At 36.0% G+C, this 18,218-nt stretch overlaps 1 protein-coding gene across 3 annotated transcripts in view; it reads left to right on the forward strand.

Moving 5' to 3' along the window:
* The window catches only part of mbd1a (methyl-CpG binding domain protein 1a), a 315,995-nt gene that overhangs the window by 259,905 nt on the left and 37,872 nt on the right, over positions 1-18,218 (forward strand). For all 3 annotated transcript variants that reach the window (XM_039775021.1, XM_039775022.1, XM_039775023.1), the window contains 5 exons: positions 3,070-3,123; positions 7,419-7,568; positions 9,606-9,683; positions 11,383-11,553; positions 13,705-13,944. In XM_039775021.1, coding sequence (XP_039630955.1) covers positions 3,070-3,123; positions 7,419-7,568; positions 9,606-9,683; positions 11,383-11,553; positions 13,705-13,944 — 693 coding nt within the window. The remainder of the gene's footprint in view (positions 1-3,069; positions 3,124-7,418; positions 7,569-9,605; positions 9,684-11,382; positions 11,554-13,704; positions 13,945-18,218) is intronic.

Consider the following 18,218-nt stretch of genomic DNA (forward strand, 5'->3'; position numbering starts at 1 on the left):
TGTCTGTAGACCTCAGAGACAGGATTGTCTCGAGGCACAAATCTGCGATAGGTTACAAAAACATTTCTGCTGCTTTGAAGGTCCCAATGAGTACAGTGGCCTCCATCATTCGTAATTGGAAGAAGTTCGAAACCACCAGGACTCTTCCTAGAGCTGGCCGGCCATCTAAACTGAGCGATCGGGGGAGAAGGGCCTTAGTGAGGGAGGTGACAAAGAACCTGATTGTCACTCTGTCGGAGGTCCTCTGTGGAGAGAGGAGAACCTTCCAGAAGGACAACCATCTCTGCAGCAATCCACCAATCAGGCCTGTATGGTAGAGTGGCCAGACGGAAGCCACTCCTTAGTAAAAGGCACATGGCAGCCCGCCTGGAGTTTGCCAAAAGGCACCTGAAGGACTCTCAGACCATGAGAAACAAAATTCTCTGGTCTGATGAGACAAAGATCGAACTCTTTGGTGTGAATGCCAGGCGTCACGTTTGGAGGAAACCAGGCACCGCTCATCACCAGGCCAATACCATCCCAACAGTGAAGCATGGTGGTGGCAGCATCAGGCTGTGGGGATGTTTTTCAGCGGCAAGAACTGGGAGACTAGTCAGGATAAAGGGAAAGATGACTGCAGCAATGTACAGAGACATCCTGGATGAAAACCTGCTCCAGAGCTCTCTTGACCTCGGACTGGGGCGACGGTTCATCTTTCAGCAGGACAACAACCCTAAGCACACAGCCAAGATATCAAAGGAGTGGCTTCAGGACAACTCTGTGAATGTCCTTGAGTGGCCCAGCCAGAGGCCAGACTTGAATCTGATTGAACATCTCTGGAGAGTTCTTTAAACGGCTGTGCACCGATGCTTACCATCCAACCTGATGGTGCTGCAAAGAGGAATGGGCGAAACTGGCCAAGGATAGGTGTGCCAAGCTTGTGGCATCATATTCAAAAAGACTTGAGGCTGTAATTACTGCCAAAGTTGCATCGACAAAGTATTGAGTAAAGGCAGTGAATACTTATGTACATGTAATTTCTCAGTTTTTTTATTTTTAATAAATTTGCAAAAACCTCAAGTAAACTTTTTTCACATTGTCATTATGGGGTGTTGTGTGTAGAATTCTGAGGAAAAAAATGAATTTAATCCATTTTGGAATAAGGCTGTAACATAACAAAATGTGGAAAAAGTGATGCACTGTGAATACTTTACGGATGCACTGTATATTCTAAGAGATGGCAATGCTGTGCCAAACTCTTAAGCATTTTAGATAGTTCATAAAATATTTGTGTTATTTATTTTATGTCTTCTGGATTATTGTGTCAGTAGAAGAAAGAATATTTTAGACTTATATAAACATTCCTTTCACAAGAAGTGAAGCAATTGACTAAGATATTTTAATGTCCTTAAAGAAAGAGACCACCATATTAATATACCACTTTTCAGTTAAAAAAAAAAACATGAAATCTTATAGGCATATAGTCCAATGCTTGATTAAACAAATACATCAGACAGGGGCTAATTATCAATCCTATAATATGTAGGTAGAACCACAGTGATAAACTGAAACAGAAACAATTGTGTAGACAGAATAGAACATACTACACAGGTGAAATTGCGTAAATGTGGTGGTTTAAGCTGTGACAAAACTGACCATAGCAACAAGACAAGATTTTCATTCACCCTGTATCAGCAAGGTATTTTCCTTACAGGTATTTCACAGCAGATGTTTGCTTCTGTGTTTTCAGTTTTTGCTCTTAAACACAAACAGGCAAAGCCGATGCATTGGTCAACCATGGAAACCATGTGCAGTAGATGACAGATGCTTACATTTTTCTTACCTCTGAAATCAGAAGACGCCCAGCACTGCTATCAGCTCAGAACTATCAAGAACCATTGGACTCTGGTACACCTATCTACATGACCATCACGGAAGAGTTAAAACCAGAAAGCCACTCCTCCTGAGGTGGAAGTAAAGCCAAATGCCTCGCCTACACACAAAAACACAAGAATTGGGGTGCAGAAAAATGGCAGCAAGTTCTCTGGAATGATTAGTCATATTCGGAAATTTTTGTCTGTCTCCTGAAGAATGATAGATGGATGAATGTTTGCAGGCAACAATGAAGTGCATTGAAGGTTTCATACAGGTTTGTGTTTGCATTTCTGCAAATGGAGTTAGCAGTTTCATTACAATTAATGGCCTCCCTCACTACTGAGAAGTGAAGGCAGATTCATATCTCTCCTCCACAGCCATTAAGGAAGCATATGATTGGTCTCAACTTCATTCTGCACCTTAACAATGGTCCCAAATACATGACCAGATCCATTTATAATCTGCAGCAAAAAGAGGAACTGAGAATCCTGACAGTTGGTATGGCCTTCACAGAACACTGATGTCGGCATCACAGAACCAATCTGGGAGTAGTTGCAGAGACACAAGCAAATAAAACAGCCAAAGTCTGAGTGGGACTGTGGTAGGTTCGCCAAGAGCCTTTGGAACAACCTAATATATGAGTACCTTTAGAAACTGCATGCAAGTATACCTAAGGCAGTTATTGCTGTTTTTTCAGACAAATGGTGGTCACACTAAATATTTATTTCGTTTAAGGTTTTATGTGGTTACTGCACATTTGGGAGGTTGCCATTTTGATTACATGTTGTACTCTATTTTATAGGAAACCTTCGCAAGGATCATAGAATGCAGGATGTCTTCTATAATTAATAAGAGATGAGAGCAAAGCACGGCTACTGGTGTAGAGGTTGTCTCAAGCATTCATGACTGACAAATGGACGATATAATAGCATTTTTTAAATTGTACAATTCATAGCAATAGGGCTTTTTCCAAGCTTGTCTCCTGCATTAAGAGCTATTATTGGAACACTGCCCCTGACAAAAGTATTGTTGTCTAGTGATGGTGATTTTGGTCCACCATAGAGGAAATGAATCTCTTGTTATAATTCAGGCTAAAGTTAGTAGTCCAGCTTTCGATCTTTAGCATAAAACATCAATATCAGTGGCAAACCTACTTTATGTATGCCATGTGAAAGGTACATTTATGAATACTGTATATATAATTTTTTTTTTCAGAAAATGAAGAGAAAACAAGAAGCTAATTATTCAAGGAAGCTACAACCACTTTTGGTGTGTAAAACTTGTTTTTCTATATTCTGTTTTACAAATGCTTACAGCAACCTACTGTTTGAAATCAACTATCCTGATGTATTTTGTGCTACAAAAACAAAGCATCCACATAAGAAAATATTTTTAAGTAATATGAAACTATGAAGTATTTGTTCATGATAAAAACGTAAATGAATCACACCACTCTTAATTTTGTCTAAGAAGCTGTAGTTCCCATTGACTTTTCTTTTGCAAAAAATAATAAAAATGCTTATATAGTAGATACATTTAAGTTAGTTATATAGTCTAATATGATACACTGTTATTTTATTCAATGGAAAATTACAATACACTGTTTGGTGCTCTTGATTTATTTAGAAAATTAAGGTCGACAATGTAACCTAAGTGCTTGTTCTTTCTCTAGAATATTACGTAAATATGAAAACATTTATAGTACACTGTACAGTTACACTAGACACATTCAGTATATAGAGAGAATGTTAAGGAAGGCTGTGTACTTACAGACAACTTTTTTCTAATTTTGGTTCTGTACATTACCATAATGAATTTTAAATGAAACAACTCAGATGTGGTTGAAGTGTAGACTTACAACTTTAATTCAGTGGGTTGAACAAAAAGATTGCATAAAAATGTGAGGGAACTAAAGTATTTTTTTTAACACAATCCCTTTATTTCAGGGGCTCAAAAGTAATTGGACAAATTAAATAACTGGAAATAAAATGTTCATTTCTAATACTTGGTTGAAAACCCTTTGCTGGCAATGACAGCCTGAAGTCTTGAAGTCATGAACTCATGGACATCACCAGATGCTGGGTTTCCTCCTTTTTAATGCTCTGCCAGGCCTTTACTACAGCGGTTTTCAGTTACTGTTTGTGGGGCTTTCTGTCCAAAGTTTAGTCTTCAACAAGTGAATTGCATGCTCAATTGGTTTAAGATCAGGTGACTGACTTGGCCATTCAATAATGTTCCGCTTCTTTGCCTTAATAAACTCCTGGGTTGCTTTGGCTGTATGTTTTGGGTCATTGTCCATCTGTATCATGAAACGCCGCCCAATCAATTTGACTGCATTTAGCTGGATTTGAGCAGACAGTATGTCTCTGAACACCTCGGAATTCATTCAGCTGCTTCTGTCCTGTGTCAAATCATCAATAAACACTAGTGTCCCAGTGCCACTGGCAGCCATGCACACCTAAGCTATCACACTGCCTCCACCGTGTTTTACATATGATGTGGTATGCTTTGGATAATGAGCTGTTCCACACTTTCTCCATACTTTTTTTGCTTGCCGTCATTCTGGTAGAGGATGATCTTGGTTTTATCTGTCCAAAGAATGTTTTTCCAGAACTGTGCTGGCTTTTTTTAGATGTTCTTTAGCAAAGTCCAATCTAGCTTTTCTATTCTTGAGGCTTATGAGTGACTTGCACCTTGCAGTGCACCCTCTGTATTTACTTTCATGCAGTCTTCTCTTTATGGTAGACTTGGATATCGATACTGTTGTGAAGGGGTTTCTCTTCACCATGGAAATGATTCTGCGATCATCCACCACTGTTGTCTTCTGTGGACGTCCAGGTCTTTTTGCATTGCTGAGTTCACAAATTCTTGCTTTCTTTCTCAGGATGTACCAAACTGTAGATTTTGCCACTCATAATATTGTAGCAATTTCTTGGATGGGTTTTTTCTGTTTTTGCAGCTTAAGGATGGCTTCTTTCACCTGCATGGAGAGCTCCTTTGACCACATGTTGTCTGATCACAGCAAAATCTTCCACATTCAAGCACCACACCTCAAATCAACTCCAGGCCTTTTATCTGCTTAATTGATAATGACATAACGATGGACTTGCCCATACCTGCCCATGAAATAGCCTTTGAGTCAGTTGTCCAATTACTTTTGAGCCCCTGAAATTGAAGGGATTGTGTTAAAAAAAATGCTTTAGTTGCCTCACATGTTTATGCAATCGTTTTGTTCAAATCACTGAATTAAAGTTGAAAGTCTGCACTTCAACTGCATCTGAGTTGTTTCATTTAAAATTCATTGTGGTAATGTACAGAACCAAAAGTTGTCTGTGTCCAAATATTTATGGACCTAACTGTATATAAAATTACAAGGTTTATGAAGGCTCATGCTAGAAACACAGTTTGATCTATGGGCCCACTATTTATTTTCTTTCCAGCATAAAATTAAGACTCAAAAACTAAAATGATATGTTTACAACGTAATCATTTACTATTTCTGTGTATATATGTTTTTGTGTCTGTGTATAAACTTATTTCTCTATTATAAAAATTAAATCCTGGGAGAGAGAGAGAGACTAGGGAGACAAGACGCGATCTTCACATGAAGATAACGAAGACACTTAAAAGACCTGCGAGACGAAAGAGATTGGCCACGGGGTGTCTCACGGGGACCTTAAACATGAGCCTTTGTTCCAAGAGATTGACCCAGGACCGTCTTGTAAGGACGTAGAACATGAGATTCTTGCAAGACACGCCCTACATACAACCAATATCAAATAAGACCTCGGGCAGCAAAACACTCAGTTGTGTAAAGGCTTTGAGTACACACCGATCCAGGGCTCTCAGTGCCTATTAAGAGTTTAAGGACAATACGTTATAGATGAAACGTCGACGACTAAGCGAAGAAGAAAGAGCAGCAAGAAGAAAAGAGACTCAAAAGCATTTGAGAGAAAAAATGCAAAAAAGAAAAAGAATAATTGAGGTAATAATCAGCCCGGAACAAGTGGAATTAAAAAAAAAAAAGCACGTCTAATCGGGCTCAGAATTAAAAGACAAAGAGTAAAAGACAAAGTAGAACTTCATAAAGACGTTCAAAAATGTTGGCGCTATACACATGCAGAGCAGGTTAGAGATTATGAAAGCTGTGGAATTCGAAAGGCTCAAAAAAAAGTTGGCGCGATACAAATGCAGAGAAAGTTAAAGAATATGAAAGCAGGAAAATTAGAAAGTATCAAAAAAAGAAAGTTAAGATCGCAGTAGCACCAACAAACGGAAATTATTACTCGAATAAAGGGAAAATAATCACCACGGACCAGGTGTCATTGAAAAAAAGCAGGACGAAGCGAGGTCAGAAATAAAAGACAAAGAGTACAAAAAAAAGTAAAACATCATAAAGAGGTCAAAAAACAAAGGCACCAAACACATGCAGAGCAGGTTAGAGATAATGAAAACAGTGGAATTAAAAAGAGTAAAAAAAAAATGTAGGCGCAATACACATGCAGAGTAAGATATAGAATATGAAAGCCAAAAAAAAACAAAAGTGTCAAAAAAAAAAGTAAAGATTGCATTAGCGCAAACAAAGAGAAAATATTACTCGGAGAAAAAACGAAAAGGCGAGTAGAGATTGAATATATGAACATAGGTGATATGTCATAGGTATGTAAATATTGTAAGGCTTTGAAGTTTACGTCGGAGAATTTCAAAAACAGGGTTTACCTCACATGCATTTATTGGTTACTTTACAAAAAAAATTATTAACTGATGATGATGTAGATCGTTTTGTCTGTGCTGAAATTCTAAACAGAGAAACCTATCCTGAAGTATGGTACAAAGTCATTAAGCACATGTCTCACGGACCTCATTTAAAACATTCAGCATGTTGGGACTCGAAAGATTCCAAATATTGGTTTTAACAAAGTTCTGAAATAAAAGTGAAACAAAGGAAATAGTAAACAATTTAAAGAAAAAAATCCGGAAAAATCAAACACCGGAGGTTGGCGAGCAGGTGGCGAAGCCCCCAGTTTAATTTTAAAAAAATTGTTGACATTAAATTCCATCAAGTACTATTAAGTTATGCTTACAGCTATGCTAAAAAACATTTTTGTAATCCACGTAAAATGTAAATGTAGATGATACTTTGACCTATTTTGCAAGTAAGCTTGGTTTCTTATGATTGCAATAGCATTCAAACACTCTTAAGAGTAAGGGACATCAGGGCTTTGCTTATGTAACTGTGTTGCTTTCTTGCTTTTGCCGGTATCATTTGTCAGCCTTTGTCATGTTGCTGGATAGTGCAGTGAGATTTTACTTTCAAATAGATTGGTTTGTAAGCCAGTGTATCGATTTCCTTAGCACAATGAAATTTTCACTTGAGTTTAAAAATAGCTTATAATATATAAAGCAATATGTACGGCGTTTGTTTTGACTAGTGCCTTTCTTTATTTTTGACTTAAAGTAAATGTTTCAAGTGTACACATGTCAGTACATCTTGAAATATATATATTGAATGAAAGTAAACTGAGTAATTCCAAGGATTACAGGTACCATAATTCTGTAAACAGAAAATGCAGAACTTTGAAAAAATAAGGCAAGAAGAGGATGTAGAAGAGACGAGAGAATCAACAAGAGAGTCATACAGTGAGGCTCCTGGGGATGCAGTAAGAGAAACAAGAAAGCAGTTTGAAGAAGAAAAGTTAATGGAGCTAAGGAAGGTGAGTACAAAGACATGGGTTTACTATTATGCAAGATCATGTAGTCAATTTTTTTCCACCTACAGTTCTCAGATAACTGCAAATCTGAATGTAATTTTACCACTTTCATGGCATTGACTATTTCAGTGATGGTATGTCAGGAAGATACCATTCTTTTTCATTCAGTGTGTTAAAATGCAGTATTCAATATTTTAGTTCAAAATCACAGGCCCCCTATTAACCACGACAAGCAATGCCATTGAACATTTACCTAGTGTTGAATAACTGTCTCTCTTCTGGCTCACACTTGACTACATCTTAATATCCTTTTTGCTGCGACAAATCCATTCCTGTCATTGTTATTGACATTACTGAATATTACTGTCCAGATGTTAATTTGATGTCTACCTTCAGCAGACAATTATGAAATAATCAACAAAAAAGTCACACTTATAAATACTCGCTATGAGTAATGAATAAACAAAAAAAGAAATCTGAAAATGTTTGGTGCTCCAGTTATTTCAGATAAGTAAAAAAAAAAAAAGTATAAACTCCATTAAAAAGGCTTTGCAATTTTCCTCACCAAATTGTGAAATGCAAAGTACACAGCCAGCACAAATTCAACATGGGGAAGGAAGAAAATGTGAAATGGTATATAGTGGGCAGCGAACTGTGAGTCAATCACACAGTTTTTACAGATATTGCAGATCTGACAATATGTGTAAGTATAAGAATAAATGGTAGGATTTCTTTCTGAAAATGGAAAGACTGATGCAAAGTAGTATTTGGTGTAAAATTAGATGCCTTTTAGGATAAATAAAGATATGATTTAATTATAGCTATTCTGAAATGCTAGCTGTATGTTTTCCTTGGCCAGTCTACAGCATCCTTCACCACATGTCTCCCCAGTTTATCCCACTGGGTCTTTCAACTGGTGGAGACACTAACAGCTATTCTGCCTGCCTCGACCATCATCCTACAAAATAGCATACTATGCCAGCCTAAAGCTACATGGATGCCTGGGACGTTCATTCACTGGCCCCACTCCTACCCCAAGCAAAGGGAACATCCCATGAAGCACCATTCACTTCTCTCTGCTCGTGCGGCTCGGTTACTCTGACCATTCTAGCTAGCTATCCTCTGGACTGTGTTTTTTTTTTTTTTCTTTATTCTGATTCAATTACCCCCACCCCAAGTGCTATTCAGTCTCCTTTTTAGCCCATATTGGATGCAGATGCAGTCCTCCACCTGCTCCAAGATGTGAATGAAGCACCTGTTTGAATCACTTGCATTTTCACGTGAATATTCAATCAGCCTAGCACTCCAATCAACCACAGAGCAGAGAGTGCATACTGACACGTGTACCTGCACCCATGCTACAGAAATCACAATTATTTATTTAAAATTGTGCTTCGCCATGCACCTCTTATCACACTGGTGCATGTATCAAAATATATACACTGTCACATGTATTAAATCACCTACATGATTTAATGATACCTGAATGCACATGCAAAAATACCAACTATTTATTCTTGTATTTGCACACATTATCATGTCTGCTGTGAAAACATTGCAAGTGAGTTGCATTCACTTGTGGACTGCTCCCTCCATGATATGTAATTTTGCGTGTTTTCATTTTCCCCTGTAAAATTGATGCTGACTGTGCACTTAGTATATTGACACCTTTGCTGCTACATCAGCCACTTGTCTCTCTGTGCAAAACTGCATCATGCTTATAATTATGTATTTGTATAAGTAGATCATGAGCTATAAGTGACAGTTGAAACTGATTTCTACATATTCAAACTTTCAGTGTTTGTATTTACTTACTCACAGCAGCACAGATAGCTTATTTAACATGGAGATTATGTAATATGACAACTATGAGCTTGTTTTGGTTTCTTCTTTTATGCAACATCATGCACTCTGTTAATGTGTTTTAGTTAAGCATCCATTAAGGTTTAAGTATATACTGTATATTACTGTTCATCCATTATTAATACAGCATTAATCAATTTTAATTAGTAATGGAAATACTGCTGCTTTGTTTTTTAGATTCCTGCTCCACAGTATTCTGAGCCTGAGGACTTCTTTTACTTCTGTGTTGAAAATGACCAAGAACGTGACCATGATGTAAATATGGTGTTGTTCATTAATACCATTTTATAGTCTTCTAGTGTACAAATTACTAAATTACAGTAATTTTTGAAATAAATGATTTATTTTACTGCATTGGAAGAAAATACAAACCCTTTTATGCTGGAATCGCCATTTACATAAAAGTAATCTCTACCAGCCTGTTAAATATTTAATTCATTTCCATCATTCATTAAGTGATATGTGGTGAAAGCACAGCTTTTCATTTAACTGTTGTACTTTGGACTGTAGTATTTTAGTTTGCAAGTACAGGGATTCTTAACCCAATTTTCAATACAGGTGTGTTTATCCTCTACTGTGCAACTAAAAATCATTTTTTATTGCATATTGACGAATGGCATTTGTCCCACCTATTTTCTTAGTAGCACATAGTAAATGTTAGTCATTTTTTTTGACCTTTCACATATAATTCATCTTTAAAGTCATAGTACTTTTCTCCTATGCAGTTCTTAAGAAGTCTAAGGTAGTGCAGTGGCATTTTTATTCACACCTGATATACCTAGTATTTATTCAGAAAAACATTACAAATGACTCTAAAATAGTACAAGCATAAAAGACTCAATACTTTTGACTTTTGTTGATTTTGAAAATCACATCAGTAACTAACTGTAGAAATTGCAGTCCTTAACAAGTTCATAAATGCATTAAGAGTCGAGAAAACATAGTGTTAACCACTTGAATGTTTGCAGACCTCAAGTTCCACATGCAGTACCACAACCATACCTCATCCCAAATTGGTGCTTCCAAGGTTGTTTCACACCTTGCACTCACTGCTGCCAGGATAGGCTCTGGTCCCCTTTCGGATAAAGAGGGTTTTGAAAATGTTTGCAAGTATGTATAGATTGCTCAGCATTTATATGTGACAAGGCACCCGATGACGATCGATCTAAGTGAGCTGGAACATGGCTTGCTCAGTGATTTTTAAATCATGCTTCAAATGTTGTGTACATTCTTACATAATATCTTTAGCAGCTGTCTTCTATTTGGATGGACAAGAGAGTTTTATGAAAGGGAAAAAAAACAAATTTTTATTGTTCGCATTTAAATGGAAGGAGTTTCAGTAGTGGAAGTTTTGAAATAGATAATATAATTCATCATAAGGATTGACTCCACAGATTTCATTTTTATTTTAATTTATTTGCATTATGTGGAAGTAACCCCCAAGGAAGACAGGAATAGTTCAATCAATCAGTCTTTATTCAGTCACAGATGAGTACATGGAATCTACGTTGCAAGGCAGAAGAGCAAATTCCACTTTTTGGTTGGCTTTTTTATATTCGTTTTCCTCCTACCCCCTTACTTATGAAACAGCATCGAGATATTTCATCTTATATTATTCAAATTGGCAACCATCTCTTTTTTGTGTACGTGTCAAGACGGGCCCCAAAGAAGGAAAGGTCATCTTTATTGTGTCTAACAAACGCATTCCTAAAGAAGGAAGTTGTCCTAGATCAGCTTACTGCAACCTGTCTTATGAAAACCTGCCATTATAATAAAAGAGCTTTTATATTTATTTATATTTTCATAATTTTAGGCATTATTGGTTGAATTTTGTTGATGCATCACATACGTCTTAAGTTTTGTATGAAAATATGTACACCTGTTGTGCTGTATTTCAAGCCAAACATTTTGAATAGGGAGTTAATGAATTCTGTTTTCTTTCACACTGTTCTAGGACAATGATGGTCCCAAAAAACGTAGTCGACGGTCATGTGGAAAATGTGAAGCTTGCCTTCGTACCACTGACTGTAGGACATGTGATTTCTGCCAAGACAAACCTAAATTTGGAGGACGCAACAAAAAGCGACAAAAGTGTCGATTAAGACAGTGCCAGGTTGAAGCTATGGTAAGTTACGTCTTCAATTATTATGTTAATGTAATTCTGTACATGTGATTTGAATGTTAAGATAGGCTTTTTGTGTTATCTTACAGTTGCATGTTAACTTTTGTTACACATCTTGGTAGATAACATGTTATATATTCATATAAAAATATTCTAAAGAATGTGGATATTTGTTGACTTCAGCTTCTGAAAACTTACACCAGGTGTTGCAGAGTCAAATCAAATGTATGTTTTTATTATATTATAGCAATAATAATAATAGCAGCTCACTACTCAAAACGGGGAAAGCCCAAGCTAGAACCCACAACCTTTTTCTTACAACGCAGCAATTCTTAACTCTGCATCAACCAAGCACACATGTCCACTGCCTGTTGATTGATATTTGGGCTTGGGTTTTTATATATTGACAGCAACATGTAAATTGAATGCTTTCTTTTTCTTTGGTTATATTCTTGAATAAAAGTGCATTTGTTTTGTTATACCTTTTGTGAATGTGTTGATTTGATATTTGGACTTCAGTCTTCACACATTATATATACACTTCTTTTCAGCATTTTGTTGATTATTGCTATAAAATGAATAAAGTTTCTGTTTTACTTATGTGTTCAACATTTCTTTCCTCGTATTTCCTGTCATCTTACATTTAACCAGATCTTTGTAGACACAGAACACACATAATATGTATGCATTTCAAATAACAATGTATTACTCACCCTATGCAATTGCAGACACCTCACACCCAGATAAGTAGACTTGAGCTGGGAGAACTTGAGGTGCATTGGTGGGGGATGGTATAGCTGCTTGTGTTGATGTACACATTTGCAAAACAAAGACACCGATGAAAAGGTGGGAGGGAATTTAAGGTGGCTCAGCATTATAACTTTTTACGTAGGCTTCAGGGATTCTAGTGTTAAAGTTTGAATTATTTTCTCCTGTTTTTGTTTATATTTATGTTTATTCGCACATTCTAGTGATATGGGTGTCAAGTGACTGTGCTATGTGATTGACTGACAAGGTTGATTTCAGGCTTAGGGACAGGCTGCTAGGCAAATAATATAAACCAGGTTTGGGACATCAGTGTATTCGATGGGTTTTACTTTGTTTGTCCTTTCCTCTAGTTCTCTGTTTCTAGTTTGAACTGAAACATCTAAACAAGTTTGTATTTTTTTATTTAAATATATATGTAATTCTATAGATAAAAAACAAATTGTAGAACCTTGAATGTTTTTGATCCTTACATGAAGTCTAATTAATAATTACTTTATAGAATTCTCAATAAATTAGAATATCCTTGAAAAGTGTATTTATGCGTACATGGAAATACTTTTCAGTAGGTCAACATTTCTGTATTAAAAATCTTTTTTTTATTGGCCTTATGTAATATTCTGAGATACTGAATTTTGAGTTTTCATTACTGCTAGGCCATAATCCGCAAAATGAAAAGAAATAAATGCTTGAAGTATCTCACTCTGTGTGTAACGAAACTATATAATACGAGTTAAATTGAATTACTGAAATAAATTAACTTTTCAATGATATACTAATTTATTGAGATGCACCTGTATACATATATGTACAGTATATGTGTGATTACACTCCCATTTGGATTAAGTGGGTTGAGGAATGTTATGGTTTGCAAATTGTGTAATTTTTTAAGTAACATTTTGTACAATTTGTTGGCTTGAAAGCTGAATTACATTGAGTAAAATATGAATTAAACAACTGAGACATTTGATTGCTTGTAATTTTGTTTCTGATAAAAAAAAGAATCATATTGAAAACTGCTAATAAATTAGCATAAATTCAAAATATTACACTTCATTATGATTTATGTATGACTTCCATATCTTCTTCATAATTTTATATTTTCTCCAGATAATCATGTTTGCTCTGGCTTCACAAAAGCATGCACTTTAAGCTACTTTGTGATGGTAAACTGTTCCTATGTGAGTGAGTGTGAGCACTTGTATGACAGTGTCCTGGTAATGACCATCATCCTATCCTGGGTTGTTTCTGGTCATGAACATTTTTAATATTGAAAAACACTAATTTAATTTTTCTTTCAAAGTATGTAGGTTATTGGATAATGTATTTTATCAAGAAACACATGCAATACAATATTAAATACTAACTATGCTGTTACTTTGCTTTCAGAGGCATTTACTACCATTTCAAAAGGGTCGCTCTAAGCACATGGCAGATGTAGGCTGGCTTGGGCCAGGCAGAAGTCGAACGCGGCCTTCTATAAACTCGAAGAGCCGAAAGACTAAAATTGGAAAGACCAAAAAGACTGTGTCTTCGTGGAATGCTTGGGACGTCTTTGAGTTCAATGAGGATGATGTAGAAATCAGTGATGAACCAACGGAGAGCAGAGCTGTGGGAACAGATTCTCAGGTGCAAAACTTATCAAGTAACATTTATTTTAACAGAAATGTAAAGTTCTCTTGTAATTTTGTCAGTGCATTTGATGGTTGTGTTAGCCAAACGTATATTGTGATACTCTCGGTTGGATTGGGGTGGTAGTAAGTGGAGGTAATAATGTGGCATTCAATTATGTCTTTATCATATTATGTGAATAGGTGATAGGCTAGAGATGGATAACTGTATCGTACAGATCTTTAGCTTATACTTAGAATCAAGCTCTTCTCAAAGAAATTCAGATTGCTACAGAAACTTTAATAGATTATTTGTTTTACTATTCAAAAATCCTTTTTTCAACACTGTATCTATATAAGGAGAATATAAATAGGACTTGTAAAGGTGCCATAGTGAAGATAGCAATTGCAGGTTAGGCAAAATGTAGAACAAAAAAAAATGATTTTAAGGAAGAGAATTCATTGTTTAATCATCATGTAAGTAATACCAAAATGTATAAAAATCAGTCAAAAGAAAAATGAATTTATGGAAAAGTTTGTAAGTACATTCTCTTCATGTTTCACCTATCGATGTTGTTACCTAGCATGGATTATTAGTTTCATTGTATTTAACAGCCTCCCTTTAAATGGTACATACAGTATATTCTATAGTGCGGTAATGTTTTGTGCCACATGCCCCCCCAATACACATTTACAGTGAATTATAAAGTATATTTGTTTTACTTTTAATTTTTTTAATCTTTACTAGGGGGCTTCGCCCCCTTCTCACTGCACTCGCCAACCCCCATATTTGATTTTTTTGGTTTTCCGGATACACACTTTTAAGATTTTTTTTTTTTTCTTTGAATTGTTGCTATTTCATTAGTTTCACTTTTATTTCAGAACTTCGTTAAAACCAATATTTGGAATCTTTCGAGTCCCAACATGCTGAATCTTTTCAATAAGGTCATGTGTTTAATGACTTTGTACCATACTTCAGGATAAAAAAATAATTTTTTTTGCAAAGTAACCAATAAACCCCGTTTTTGATATTCTCTGACTTAAACTTCAAAGCCTTACAATATTTACATACTTCTGACATATCACCTATGTCCATATATTCAATCTCTGCTCGCTGTTTTGTTATTTCTCCAAGTAATAATTTCTGTTTGTTTGCGCTAATGCGATCTTAACTTTCTTTTTTTTTTTTGACACTCATTTTTTTCTGCTTTCATATTCTGTATCTTGGTCTGCATGTGTATCACGCCTACGTTTTTTTTTGAGTCTTTTTAGTTCCACTGTTTTCATTAACTCTAACCTGCTCAGCATGTGTTTGGCCCGCTTGTTTTTTAACCTCTTTGTGACGTTTTACTTTTTTTGTACTCTTTGTCTTTTATTTCTGACCTCACTTTGTCCTACATTCAAAGGCATTGGAGAGAAAAAAAGGCAGATGAGAGATTATGAAACCAGTAAAATTAGAAAGTATTGCAGTGTCCCAGCCAGGTTGTGGCCTTTTTGGTTTTAAGTGAGTGTTCGGTCCGATTGATGGAGGGCGGAGTACAACACGGAAGACTGATAGCAGGGTATTGATTGATACGGTGGTGGGGGGCGAGACACGGGGGATGAGGGGTTGGAGTGTGTTAAAAAGTTGTGTTTGGGGTTACGAAGTCAGCAATTGTTCAAGTAAAACTTTTTTGACACTTTATCATGTCAGTCGCTACAGTATCAAAGAAAAGATCGCATTACCACAAAACAAAAGGTGATTAATCATCAGAACTAGGTGTAATTGAAAAAAGAGCAGGACAAATCGAGGTCAGAAGTAAAAGGCAAATAGTAGAGTCTTTTCGCATTTGCTTCATTCTCATGCACAAAACGTGGATTTACACAAAAATAGACCATAGGCTATGAAAATCTGTGTTCCCGCAACAGTTAAAGCAACGACAAGTTGAATTTCAAAGAATACACAATTTGGTCAGGTGTATATTTATGATCATGGAGAAGTGATGCAAATTTTAACAGGCAAAAAGAAAGGTAATGTATATATTCCGTGAATAACATTACACACCAGATGAGGTTGTGATATGCCATTCGTATTAAAATGTTTACAGTTTACTGTGAGAATAGCTTTTGCTATGACAATCAATACATCACAGGGACAAACATTAGAAAAAGTCTGATGATTTATTAGAGAAACAGAAACAATATTCACCAACAGTCAGTTATATGTTGCATTGTCACAATGTGTCTCCAAAAAATAGTGTTTTTAATGAAGCTTTAAAGTAAAAGTGCAAATAATTAAATTGAAACAATTCCAAAGAAAAAATAAATTAAAATTGTATATCCAATTACCCAAACGCAGGGGTTGACGAGCAAAGCCCCCTAGTTTTAAAAAACAACCTGTGTGCAGTATTTGGAATGTGTGTTAGTGATTAGTTCAAATGTTCCAGGGGAAGGGTAATTGGAAATATTATTAGTATGTTTTCTGCTTTTGATCTTGAAAATACATCTAGCTTGATGGGCTGATTTATAATTTGGGGTTAGTTCTTGCATTGTACCTGGTGCTGCCAGGATAAGTGCTGTTCCCCCATATCTTTTTAACTAAATAAATGGGATGGATATGTGCAGTTATATAAAGGCATTTGTTTTTCCATGATTATAAAATGTATGGTCCAACAAAAATCCTGGGTAATGAAAAAAAAATGACTTTATAAACACAAGTCAGTTTAGCTAAGGCTTTGTTTTAGTATCTGGTGTAAAATAAAAATCTTTTTCTGTATTATATATTATTTCATGGTGCTTTACTTGGGCAACTGATTTCATATTTCTGACATTCTGGCACTGGAATATTTCAGTTGCACATGATCACACATAGAAGTAAATAGTGGCAACTTATCTAAATCTTTTTTCTCTCACTCTAAGAGTTTAGTGTTTCAGCAATAAATTCAGAAACGACAATACTGTCTGAAATTGAAAATACAGGTGGAATCCATACAGTGAATATAAAAAGTCTGTACACCCCTGCCAAAATCGTAGATTTTGTGTAATAAAAAAATGAAACCAAGATAAATCCTGTCAGAACTTATTAAACCTTTATTGCAAAATTGTACAATTGTCTATACAAAGAAGGCAAAAACAAATCAGGACTGTTTACTGAAAAAAGAAAGAAAAATTATACAAAAGCCTGGTTGCATTAGTGTGCACACCCTTTAATAATCAAGGCAGTAGTTGTGTTTAGAATCAATCAATCACAGTAAGTCTCATCTCAAATAGTAGTTAGTGTAAACTAACATCAATTAAAGTGGCTATGATTGAGCTTAGGTAAAGTTTGGCTGTTGATGTAGGATTATTCTGATATCCTCTTAGTTGCAACATACTCCAAAAACTATGGTCCACAAAGAGCTTTTAAAATGTGAACGGGATCTCATCACTGAACGGTAGCAGTCAGGTCAGGAGTACAAAAAATTAACCAATGCATTAAACATCCCATGGAGCATGGTGAAGTTAGTCATCAACAAGTGGAGAAAATATGGCTTAACAGTGACTATACCAAGATCAGGATGTCCCTCCAAGATTGATAAGAAGACAAGAGGCCTACAGCAACATTAAAGGAGCTACAGGATTTCCTGGCAAGTACAGGTTGTTCCCTACATGTGACAGTTTTCATATCTGTGGGTTGTGGAGTAGAGTAGCAAGACGAAGGCCTATTCTCACAAAGAAAAATTTACAAGCCCAGCTAAATTTTGCAAAAAGGTATACGCCATTCTCACACAAACATGTGGAAAAATGTATTATGGTCTGATGAGGCTATGGTTGTACTATCTGACCATAATTCCAAAAGGTATGTTTGTTGGAAAAATAACACAGCACATCATCAGAAGTACACCATACCCACAGTGAAGAACGGTGGAGACCGCATCATGCTTTGGGGCTGCCTTTCTTCAACTGGAACTGGGGCTGTAGTCGTGGTGGATGGAATTATGAAGTATCATTCTATTTTGATACAAAACCTGCAAGCATCTGCTTGGAAGCAGAAGATGAAAAGGAACTTCACCATTCAGCATGGCAACAACATAAAGCATAAATCAAAATCAACAAGGCAGTGGCTTCATCAAAGGATGTTCTGGAATGGCCCAGCCTGATCCCAGACCTTAATTCAATAGGCTACATGCACACAGTAGTGCTGGCGTACTTCTGGTGAAATCTCAGCCTGCTCTATCACTTACATTGACCATACTGCAGTTGTGATTATTGTTTAATGGCAAGAATGCACAAGAACAAGAAGTTACTTTTTTAAATTTTATTGAATTAAAAACA

The sequence above is a fragment of the Polypterus senegalus genome, chromosome 13, assembly GCF_016835505.1.
Source record: "Polypterus senegalus isolate Bchr_013 chromosome 13, ASM1683550v1, whole genome shotgun sequence".
Classification (NCBI taxonomy): Eukaryota; Metazoa; Chordata; class Cladistia; order Polypteriformes; family Polypteridae; genus Polypterus; species Polypterus senegalus.